This window comes from Saccostrea cucullata, unplaced genomic scaffold, assembly GCF_032062105.1.
Source record: "Saccostrea cucullata isolate Sc308-1 unplaced genomic scaffold, CSIRO_AGI_Scuc_v1 ctg1609, whole genome shotgun sequence".
Lineage (NCBI taxonomy): Eukaryota > Metazoa > Mollusca > Bivalvia > Ostreida > Ostreidae > Saccostrea > Saccostrea cuccullata.
The window spans coordinates 347-12,964 of NW_026939034.1; the positions used below are offsets into that span (position 1 = coordinate 347).

A 12,618-nucleotide genomic window follows, 5' to 3' on the forward strand; every position below is an offset into this window, starting at 1 on the left:
TTTTGTGGAACAACCTTTCATTGAATACCAACAATCTTGACCCTTTGACCTTGAAGATTTCCGTATCTATGAAAAAAGTTTAAAGTTTGCTATAACTTTGATCAATAAGTACACGGGCTTTTAGACTTCACACATGTAATTCTTATAAAAAGACCTTTCATTAAATACCAAGAACATTCACCCTTTGACCTTGACCTTGGAGTTTGATCTACTTTAAAAATACAATTTTGACCATAATTTTTTAAGGGTAAGGACTAGGGCATTCATACTTTATAAATTTAATTCCTGTGACAAGAACTTCCACTTGATATCAAGAACCTTGACCCTTTGACCTTGACTTTGGAGTTTGACCTTTTTTTTTTTTACAAAGTTTACAATAACTTTTGAACAGAAGGGGTTCGAACTTTCATATTTCACATGTGTAGCTCTAGTGACAAGACCTTTTATAAATTTCAAGAATCTTTGCCCCTTTGACCTTGACTTTAGAGTTTGACCTACGTTTTACAAACTTTAACCTTGGTCATAACGTTTGAACTTTTGAACGGTAAGGGCTAGTACTTTAATACTTTTCATACATAATCTTTGAGACAAGGTCTTTCTTTAGAAACCAACAACATTAACCTTTTGACCTTGACCCTTTGTCCTATCTTATAAAATGTTAACCTTGGTCATAACCCTGAACAGGTGTAGCTAGCGTTTTATATTTCGCATTTCTTGTGAAAAGGCCCTACGGTTGGGTCAACCATATTTGATCTGTATTTGAGAAAGCTTAACCTTCGCTACGTTGCTATAAGGGGGCATCAGTGTTTCACAAACACATCTTGTTTACTTTATAATATCATCTTACAACTATAATCTTTAATGTTAAAAAGAAAATATGTATCAGATAGAGTCTGTACCTTTAATATATTTATTCTGATTTAGGATTCTGCACTGAGTTTAACGAGCAAGGCTTACTGATACAAGACCACTATGCAAAGGACTGCACAACGTTTGATATCCCTTGGCCAACTCGATATTTGTCCACAAAGGCATACAAATGTATAACATTTCTACTGGATTTAAATTTAAAAAAAACTTGAAAATATCTTTCTTTGAAATATGATTGATGCACAGAACAGCATATTTAAATAAAAAATACAATATGTATAATATACGAAGTAGTGTATTATTTTATGGTTATAATTATGTTTAACATAGAAAAAGTGTATAAAACATGCTATAAATTACACTTTTCCCTTGTTTTAAAAGGTTACTTGTAACAATATCATGATCAGGTAAAATGTCAAGAATGTATATAAAATAATCTGACGTTATTTGCATTCTACAGATCAGGAATGTTATCGCTTAGATACAAAAACCATGATGAACCAGTCAGATAACATCGATAATTTAGTAATTGGGTTTGTAAAATTATGCTTTTGAGTTAATTAAACAAACAATTTTAAAAATTTCTTGAATCGATTGAATGCACTAGGTTATATGGATTATTTTTAAATTTTTCAAAACTTTTGAAGGTACAAAATGCTGTTTTTTAAAATGAAATTTATGATTTTTTTTTCGTTTTCCTCCTTAATTACAGAGAAACTGTAATGGGGATACTGGTCGGTTTACTTTTTGCAACACTCGTTTGCTGCATTATTTTCCGAAATCGAAAAAATATACATGTCAATAAATACATAGGTAAGAGTTCGATATTTTATTTCATGATTTTAAATTTTCATTAACATGCAGATTTTCTTTGAAATAATACAAGATGCATTTAAATTGAACCGTCTTGCAAATAAGGTTTAGATTGTGTACAAGGCAATCAAAGTCAAGAAGATGTCACAAGAGGTGAAAGAATTATAACTGAGCATCAGGGAGGTAAGTGCTAGTTTTCACATCACTATACTCTTTATTTAAAGAAGATTCAATTTTCATGGAAAAACTAGTATACACGTAGGAAATGTTTATTTTATAATAATATATCGATATATCAACGTGTCAACTAAAATTATAACATTTTAAAAACTTTGTGAGGTTTTTGTTTTGTAGCCACGGGGCACATGGCATTAATTTAAAGCATAACCCTTTATTTTCAATTTTCTTTTCAGAAAAAGAAAAACTCATTTTTTGGCAAGAAATTTACCCGTATAATTGTACAATGAAACTATGTTTAATTTTTTTCTAGAAGGCAGGTGTCTGAAATTATTATATTTTATATTTCTTTCAAGGTGACATAATTTATTACAATAACGCAGCAAACGGACGAAACGAAATGGAACAAACGGAAGGTATATATGTTATTTTTAAATACTATTATGGAGAAAAAATTTCGACTTTTTATAAGACATTTCTGTGAACTTCAAAGAACATTGAAGCCCATTTAGAGGATAAAATGAAAATTATTGCATTGAAAAGATTTCAATTTCAAGCTTCATTTTGGGATTTTTTAAATTTAAATTATAAATTAAAGCGTTATCCTTCCTGGCTGAGGATCGGAGTTCCTTAACAGGACTACTAGTAAGTGTCTGGCTTGCCTTAAATCTTCCTATGTTAAAAAACCCCTTTGCGAAATCCCCTTAATTTTCCCTGGTCACTGATTTGATGCACATATTACTTCAAAATCTATACCATGTAACACCTGTGTAATGAAGCTTTCACTTGGTCGGAATTCTCTAGATCTATACACATGTAGTATTGATCATGAAAAGAAAATGATTTTTAATATCTGCTATATTTTTACTGTTCTTTTTTTATTGTGTTAAATCTGTCTTTTCCAAAGGAATTTGCGCGTGAGCAATCGTAAATACCCTTTGTTCAGGGATGATTCTAGGTTACTAAATTCATTCAGTTGATTATTTGGTAAAGTTACATATATAAGTGTAGGAACAGAGTGACGTTGGACGACATTTGAATATATGAGCTCATTAACACCTTTGATCCATGTAAACTAACAAAGCAAAGATGACTTTAATTTACATATTAGGCCAATTGCTACAATGTAACGAATTATGGTTTAATTTCATACATGCATTATTTCATATAAATGATTTGTGAGATACGAGTATGGACGACACTCTACAAGTTAAGAACTGGTGAATCATTTTACATAAACATTATTTTGCAATTATAGAAAATCCTACAGACCAAAGTTTCAACACAAGACTAATACAAGAAAATCGGCAAAGGTATTTAAGAGCTAGGTTCACTTTATGCAGACAATGGCCCTGAAATTTTATCAATTAACTAACTATCACCCTCTTTCCCATTTCATATATCAAAATAAATTATACACATGGTAATTTCATTTTCTGTATTAAAAATTATTTTTGAGAATTCAGATATTCGAAAACAGGCTTTGAGAAATAGCAATGTTATTGAAATTTGCAGAAAACATGCGTATTTGACTACCTTCAGCAAGAAATTAAAATATGAGTACAGCCCACGATTAAAAAAATAAAACATGGTTTTTTTAATCTTTAGAAACAGATATTTCATTATGTATTTGCGTATTTTGGATAAGAGGTTGTGCTCCTACATGAAATACTGAAAAAAAAATAACATCAACATTAGGTCATTTTCAAAGTAAGTTACAGGATATGACGTCATAATGCATTGATTAAAGGGAAAATTACGTCATGATGAATATAACGTGGTCACCAACACTCCAAGTGATAAATACAACATTTGCAACCTAAACTGAGTGGTTTTAATTTTTCAAAACTTTCAAGGGCAAAATTAGGCCCATAGTGGCTTTTGGTCTTTCTAAGCATAGAACCTATCATTTTTGTAATTAATTTATATATAGATTCAGATCACTTGCTTTAATCTAATTCTCCTCTGTATCAGTCCAATATTTGGAAGGGAACCACCGACTGTTGCACCAAAATAATGATGTGATGCACATCTTCAAAATAACAATTTAAACAAAGAAGATTGCTGATATATAGATACATTATAATTATACTGAAATCAATTCTAATTTTTCGAGGCGATTTCGGAGTTTTATTATCTGTCAGTAAAACTCGTATCTTTTAATTTTTTATTGATAATTTATCAGTTATTGAAATTCAGATGACGATACCAAAAATGAAAATAATTTTTTTTTCAAAATTTCTTTCCTGCGTCTATCTCAACCATGATTCTCCTTTCCAGAGCAGTTATCTGTCGTACAGAGATATTTTATTCGACCTTTTCAGAAAGATAGTCCTTGTTGGTCGAAATTGGCTGGGCTATGCTTGAGCCTTCAAACCCTAGCCTCCAGTTACATTGTAGCACCACAGATTTTTAATTGAAAATAATAATTTGCTTCTTTTATAGGTCAAATTTGCCAGTTCAAGAAGGATATATAGAAGATCTGTTGTCAGCCCAGGAAATACATCGCGTAAAACATTTCTAATAAAAAAAATAATAAAATAATGATTCCCCTGATTTAGATTGCTAGTTCATGTATGCATATGTAAGTTTAAAAGTTATCTCAAACTTGAATTGGGCTCTTTTACGCTCAGATTTCAATTTGTTTCCATCTTATTTTTTATATATTCAAGGCTAAACGTATAAATACGTAGAACGAATTTAAATGTTGCTTACCGATGCATAAAAGGTAAAATTTTGCAACAAATAAATAAAAATATTGCTAGTATGCAATATTAGCTTTTTAAGCGAAAAAAAGAATATGTGTTTATGAATAAATGAATTCCCGCAGAACATCTTATAGTGAGGATTTAACATTGTTGAATGCAAGTCATACTCCAAGATCAAGAAAAAAGTTTTACATTATTGCTAAATGTTCAAGTTTTTTTAAAAGTAGGTCATGCTCTAAGATCAAGGTGAAAGGTCAAATTACTTATAGCATTTGAGAAGACTTTTCACAATAAGTACACATATGCCATCCAATTGTCCTAGCACCAAGTGTTTAACAGTTATGGTCAAAGTTAAAGCTAGAGGTCAAATTTGGTTGTACATATATCTAAAGAAAGTACTAGTGACAATTCAAATACCCGTGAAATATATGTATGTAAGCCATGGAAAAATCCACTTAAAAGTAAGGACAAAGTTAAAGTCTTTACGGACCAACTGACAAACAAACAATGCAAAAACTATACACTCAAAAATTAGCTCATGGTGACATAAAAACTCAGCCATATTTTGAAAAATGATTTCAGATGTATAGCATTTAAAAAGCCATATATTTAAAACGATAAGTAGCAAGTTCAGTTTTGAGAGCTTGTCAATGTATGGCTTTTTATTCTTTATCACACATTTTTTTCAGTAATTGAAGATTTGGAAGTATGTAGTTTTTACCCGTCTGTCTGTCTGTCCGTTTGGCAACAAACACATCAATTTAACTGGCAACTTTTATTGATTGGACCTATGTCAGACAGGATCCTGGTTAGGATGTTGGTGATTAATACACATTTTCTAAAAATTTATCCCCTTTAACCTTATAGCCATTACTTTTCATGGTTTGTACTATGGCTTTTATATTTCACATGTACATGTATCATTTGCTTTACGAGGACTTTCCATGTGTGTTTCTTGATCTTGGAGATTGCCCAATATTTAAAAACAAACTTTGACCGAACATTGCAGTAATTGGGCGATTAGATTTCACAATTATATTTCTTATGATGAATTCAAGAGTTAGTGTTAGGACTTTTATATTGTGTATGCAGACTTCATCTGGCAAAGTTTTCCCAAGATTTCCAATAATTTTAACTCTTTGGCCTTCACTTTAGAGTTTGATTTACTATTAGAAAACGTTTATTTGACAATAATATTGTATTCATGCTTAATTGTATATTCATTTATATACATGTACATCTTTTTTCCGAAAGGCAAAATCAGATCTCTTGACTTGGACCTTACAATTTGACCTGCAGTCCAGAAATTTTTATCCTCGCTATAATCGGCCTTCCAGGAACATTTTTTTGACAATCAGTCATCTTTTAATGTAATTATTATGCGTAGATGCGAAGAATTTAGTCAATTTGGAATTCGAAACTGATATTCTCTCCATTTTGGCATTTCAGCTGTTTATTTAGTAAATTGAAATACATCAATGTTACAAATTATCAAAGGTCAATGTTTGTAAGAATCTTTTATTGAATTCAGTACTTTTTTATTACAGTATTGTCCTGATGGACCACAAGAGAGGTATTTTTCATTATACTTATGGAATTTTCTTTCAAATCTTATATGTCGAAAATGTCAAGAAAACAATTATTTCATCTTCCATCCATACACGTATTTTACATTGCATCTAAAATATTCGTTATCTCCAAATGTTTTATAGATAGAAAGATGTGGGAGAGTTTCAACTTATAAGTATATACGAGGGTTGTCCCAAAATTCCGTAGACAAGCGTTGTTTTGTAGGAACCCTATGTCATACATTAATGAAACTTCGTATATAGAATAAACCGACACTATCTAATAAATTTATGGACAAATATGGAGTAACTACACAAATTATTCCAATTTAAAAGACGCATTTCATTGTCTGGTGTAGGTAGGCGGCGCAATACCCAAGAGTTGCAATTAAAATTTGGTATTTTATATTTAAAATCCTACGGAAACTTAATTACTACCCCGTATTTTTTTAATGGAAATGAAAATTCTTAATACTGTTCTATTAACTACATTTCCCCAAATTTTGGAGTTTATGCTTTGATAAATATGATTTTTATAACGTTTTATATACACGAGGTTGAAATCCGACTTTCTGAAAAATGGCGGCTGCGTTGGCACAGGCAGCGCACTGGATATGATCAAGTGTTTTGATCCCGAATTCACTCTTACAAAAATGTACCAGTCATAAATGTTTGGTAGACTAGGAAACTTTGTCTCATTCTGAGTATTTAAAATGATTAAAACGGTTTCTCTATGTGTTTGTAAATAACAGTAGCTAAAATAAAAGACGGGGCTAAGAAATGGGCAAGAGTTGCATTGTGGTACTCCCTTAGAGAAAACAGACGAAAAGCCCGTAGAAATGTAGCGTTTTCAAATCATTATTATTTCATACCTGTACATGCATACATGTATACTTTGTTTACATATTTTAATGTTTGATCATATCATAGTAATTAAGATATTTTACATTTATAACTATAACCGTTTCGTTTAATTTAAGAATTAGATTCTAGTAATTGAAATATTTTCTCCAAAAATTTGAACTGTTGACATTTGTATTTTTTCATTTTTTTGACGTTGCAGATTGCTCCGGGTGTTAGAGAACGATATCACTTTAAATGTTATTACTTGAAAAGTTTTCAAGTAAAAATCATAAAACTTCGTAATTTATCTGCCAAGAACACGCTTTATCCACCCTGAAAATTTTATTTAGATACATAAATTTCTTTAAAAGATATAAGCTCAGTCTACGAAATTTTGGGACAACCCTCGTAGATGGTCCCTTTTTCTCCTTCTTTTTTAAGAGTAGCAGTACTTGACGACACAATTTTTTTTCCATTTCCATGGTGAATGTAGTAGTTCTAGTTGTGCTTCATTTATTTCATTATTCATTTCTTTATTCATAATTCATAATAAATGTAAAATAACTTACTTTTTGATACAATTGTCATGGCTTATAAAAGAAATATTTTGTTTTGTCTCCCATTTTCTAGTACAAAAGAAAAGACGGCAATCTGATATTAAGGATAAATAGCACAAAGATTTTCTTCCAAAATTCAGATAAATGTATCTTAGCTAAGCCTTTCTCTTTTAAAGTAATATGTGTTTAATTAAACAACATATAATGTTTAACCAATCAACAAAATTTTGCAAAAATGTAAATTTACAGTTTAGATGTTTTTAAAAAGTATGTTGTATTCATTTTTCTTGCTTCGAGTTTTCTGTTAATATTTACAAGTTAGAGTGTATTTTAACACTATTTAAGATCAAAATCTGAAAATTACATTTCTATTTAAAGAAATATATAGAAAAAATACCAGTGTTTGGGAGATAAGAAAATTTGTTTGTGGTATGCATCCTAGGTTTAAACATTGTATATTTACATTTGCAAGTATCTTTCTTAGACGAACCTATTGAAGATAAAATATATTCAATTCTGTATGAACTTTATTAGGAGGGTCAGAAGTCATAACGCGACCGACACAACAAGTTAATTAAGTGAAAAGATTCGGGATATTTTTAATCAGGAGATTTACAATTAATGTTCTAATGCTGTAAGAAAAAGATAGAATGAAAAAAGAAAAGAAATATTTTTTAATAAATCTTACTCTTGAATAAATGTTTTGAATACTATAATTAGCCTTAAACCGCACTTCCCTTTTTATATTTAAACTAAAACAGGCGATATCACCGCTTTTGACTACAAATATATTAACTAATGAAAAAATCACTAAAGATTATTCTCGACAGCGATTATCTTATTTCACTATAACATATATTTCCTGAACTGGAGTGCTAAACATAATTGTAAACATTCAAAAGTTGGAGCGAGGTGAACTTTCAAGACCAAACAACTTGTAGGTAATTGCGCGTCACAAGATAGCAATATGGCGGCCCATTCGTGTAATAAACGCAGTTTTACAATGAAATTAATTAACAACAATGCTAAAAAGTTAACTGGGAAATGAACTTAGGCGGCGTATGATCAAATCTACTGAGAAGCTACATATACACGGGATTCATATGACTTGATCACGTAACAACTAAGATAATTTCCTAGAGATGTTCAAAACATTTTTGTTTATTTCTTAAATGACTCTGATTAAGAAAATTAATCAATTATTGATTATGTTAATTCATAGAGTTCTACATATCCAAACAACAACAATAACTTTATTTAACCCCGCATGGAATTTGTTTATTCAGCAGATTTTTTTCTCACTTCCTTTATATATGCATTAAATTTTTAATTCTTTTTACTTTACCTATTTATTTATTTTTTGTAGCGAAGACAATGTTTCCTGGGAAAACCAATCATCGGCTCAACCTTCTCAAATTGGTGATTATCAAGACGCAATATCATGTCGAAATCCTAATTCTAGGTAAAAATACCGAAACAGGTATTAAAACTTGGTATTTTATTAAGAACAATAAAGGAATTAATATGTACATGTAAATAAATATAAAGAGACACCGTGATGCACTAAGGTAAAAAATTAAAAATGTAGAATTTTTTTTTCTCACCCGTGCCAATTTTGTTCACTTCCCAAAAGTATTAGGTTTCAGAAATTTACAGGTTTCAGAACTTAAAAATTCTATTTTTATGGAGAAATATAAAAGTAAAGATAATTTCAGTATTTCCCATAACGAAAATATTGCTAAATACTTCTTCCTCCCTATTGTACTCGTGCGCAGAAAAGTTGAATAAATTTCCATAGTTACCATGGTCTCAAGTACCAATGATTGATTGTAAGTAGACCACAAATTTTGATGCAAACTTTCAAAAACGTTGTTAGAATATATTTCTCACATTTGCATGCTTCAGTTGAATATTATTTACAAGTTTGAACTTAAAATAAAAGTGGTGTGACCTCGACAAACACGAAAACAACGAAACGGTAGATACAACCTTTGCTTTTTCGGCACTTATATTGTGCACTTGTTTCTTGCAGTTTGTTATATCTTAGCTATAATATAAGCACAATTTTCAAGTTTTTTTCTGTATGCTACATATATCGTAAAGGAAAAACATAATTTTGACTCCTTGTGTTACTTTAAAATACATAATCAAAATGCTTTGAAAAATGAGATTCTAATTCGGTAAAGAAGACAAAAAAAAAATAATTTGAAAGACTTGAAGTAAAAAGAAAAAGTTGTTTGATATAATATTAATCGTAAACTCTACATATAAAAAGGTCAAATATCAATTAAGAATTCAGAAGCTTTGAAGAACTTTAAAAGATCTCTCTCTCTCTCTCTTTCTTTCTTTCTCTCTCTCTCTCTCTCTGCTTCACTATGTTTTAATATGTTCATAAATTGAATATCATATAAATTGCTTTCTTATATAAATTAATTATTATTTTACATCTTAGGATCACTAAATTAAATCATCTTTCTAGATATAATAGTTTTACTATGTAAACATTATTAAACCTTTATCAAACAATATTCAACATTTATTATATAGCTAATAATTAGTCTCTAATAAAATACTAACAAAAATCTAGAGAATTTTAGCGTTCAATACCCTGACTTTTTATTAAACGCTAACTTTGTATAACGTATATGAGTATGCCCGAAACATTCCGAATACGAGCGTTTAATATCGAACGCCCCATTATGAACAAAAAGTCGTCTGGTCAAATTCTCAGAGTTAAATTAAAGAAAGGAAGTGGCATCTAGGTAAGATGTGTTTATTTTTCACACAAAGATGAAATTATTTATTAAAATATATATAGAACGTATTAGACCCATTTAAAGATGAATAAGCAAATCATATTCGCTCGGTAGGGTCATCGCAATGATGCGATATTAAACGCTAAAAGGACAGTCGTTAATTTGAATATCGATATCAAAAAAAATCATTAATTCAGTTTTTTTTGTTGGAATAATTATTTTAAATTATGTGAAAATGTTTTAGCTATATATAAAAGGAGTTATTGAACTGATCTATGTGAGTATTGGCACTAGTTAGTTGTTAAAATGCACTCACAAGCTCGTGCATTTGAACTGCCAATTTGTGCCAATATTCACTATTATATAATAAGTTCTATAACTCTATATTATTTAATCATTGTTTAAACATACAAACTATCTGATGTAATCAATATGCCATTACTTTATGTAATTAGGATTTTGCTTTTTTTTTTCGGATAGGCTTATACATGTAAATGGAGAAGAAGAAGAAGAAGAAATATATGAATAGTACATAAAAACACGTTGAATGCTCGTAGCCTGGAAAGATTGTGTCGAAAAAACTATATTTACAACTAACATTCATTTACTCTCAGTATCATTTTTAATCAACTCATTTAAAGCTTTTTTATTTGTTTGCGGAAGATTTAATTATATTTTTAATAAAAAAATAAATATAGATTTATTTGATTGATTATATTGTATTGCTTATTGAATAATCTATAAAGTCATAATTTGTGTATGTTTTTGCATGTATTTGAGATACTAAAACTGAGTTACCCTTTTTGAATGGAGCATTAGGTATAATTTAATAATTATCAGCACAGAAAAATGTCTTTCAAATCATGCATAAAAGAAAAAAAATTATTACGTTTTTAGGTTAAAACCCCCACATTCTTCATTTAAATATACCTATAAACTCAAAAGCAGAAGTTCTTTCCAGATAACTCCAGAACTTTTTAAGACTGCAGCTTTTCAGAGAATCGAAATGAACACTACAGTGCAGGGAACTAATTTTGTTACATAAACCAGCATCAGGATCAGCATAAGTAGGATCAGGATAGAACTAGCATCATCATCAGCATTTAAAAAAACAGCATTACTTGGATCAGCATCAGCAAGCAAAGGATAGAACTAGCATTGACCAAAGTGAAAACAGATAAAGGAAAGTCATTTAATACAAATTACAAATAAAAATTACCCCAAAAATTATTTTTAATGGCTTAAAATAGCGATGCTGTTTTTGAATTATCCACTTCCGGCAGGATAATCCTACTTCCGATAGCATTACTAGCATTGACCTAGTTTCAAACCAGCATCAGGATAAGGATCAAACCAGGATCAGGATAAGGATAACTAGCATCAAAATCAGCAAGCAAAGGAAGCATCAAAATCAGCAAGCATAGGAAGCACCAAAATCAGCATTGATGCTGTAACAAAATTATTTCCCTGCACTGTACCTAAGTAACTGTAAGACATTTACAGCTCTTTTTTGGACTCAAATGCTTTGCCAAACAGACAGACTGACAAGATGACTGTTATATCTGTGGAAAACTTTGCGAGATGTATAATTGTAATCATCAGTGGTCATAATAATGGTTGAATTTATTGTGACTTACTGTGAAGTCATTCAATAATTATTTATCATGTTTATATTCAATGGAACTAGTCGATTAGCTGAGTGCTTTCTAAAAGCATCGAAAATCACGCATAGATGGATACGGTCGGCTCAAAAGAATGTCGTTTACCAATAAAGAACATTTTCTGAAAAAAAATATAATTATTGGCAATTGATAAAAATAATTATAAACTATTCCTCTAATGAAGATCATACTTTGTTTCAAAGTTACAGTAACTTTGATTATTGCAGTAAACTTGTCTTAATCTCCCAAACCTTTTCCTTATTATTCAAAATTGCCATATTACCTCTAAAGATATTTTGTCAAAGATTTTGATGAAAAAGCAGTACTGCCCAAATCTGTAGAGGTGAATATACCTATAACTCTGCTTACATGAAAATGTAAACGACAATTGTCTTCGTACGAAATACATGTAATTAAGATCAAATTCAGTGGATGTAAATATGAGTTAATAAAAGAAATTAAGGGAAGTCAATTACTTACTGTAAAACGAGAATATTTGGCGCATTACTAATTTTAGCGCCTCTGGTGTAAGGGCCACTGAATGCTAAAATCTATGGTAACAGATCTAGATTTCTAAATATAATATTTTGCTTGTTTAATTCAAAGCTTTTACTAAGTACAAGTAAACCGGAACGCAAGACTACGTAATGTGGAAGGGTCGTTAG

The 12,618-nt window shown here is 30.0% G+C and overlaps 1 protein-coding gene across 1 annotated transcript; it reads left to right on the forward strand.

The window, feature by feature from the left end:
- Window positions 1-924: 924 nt before the first annotated feature.
- Window positions 925-9,080, forward strand: LOC134252142 (uncharacterized; the record flags this gene model as incomplete). Its single annotated transcript, XM_062734581.1, has 9 exons — window positions 925-1,041; window positions 1,331-1,403; window positions 1,583-1,683; window positions 1,789-1,866; window positions 2,217-2,276; window positions 3,119-3,173; window positions 4,306-4,369; window positions 6,116-6,141; window positions 8,903-9,080. Coding segments are annotated over 9 exons (674 nt in total), but the record flags the coding sequence as incomplete, so codon positions are not given.
- Window positions 9,081-12,618: the final 3,538 nt, after the last annotated feature.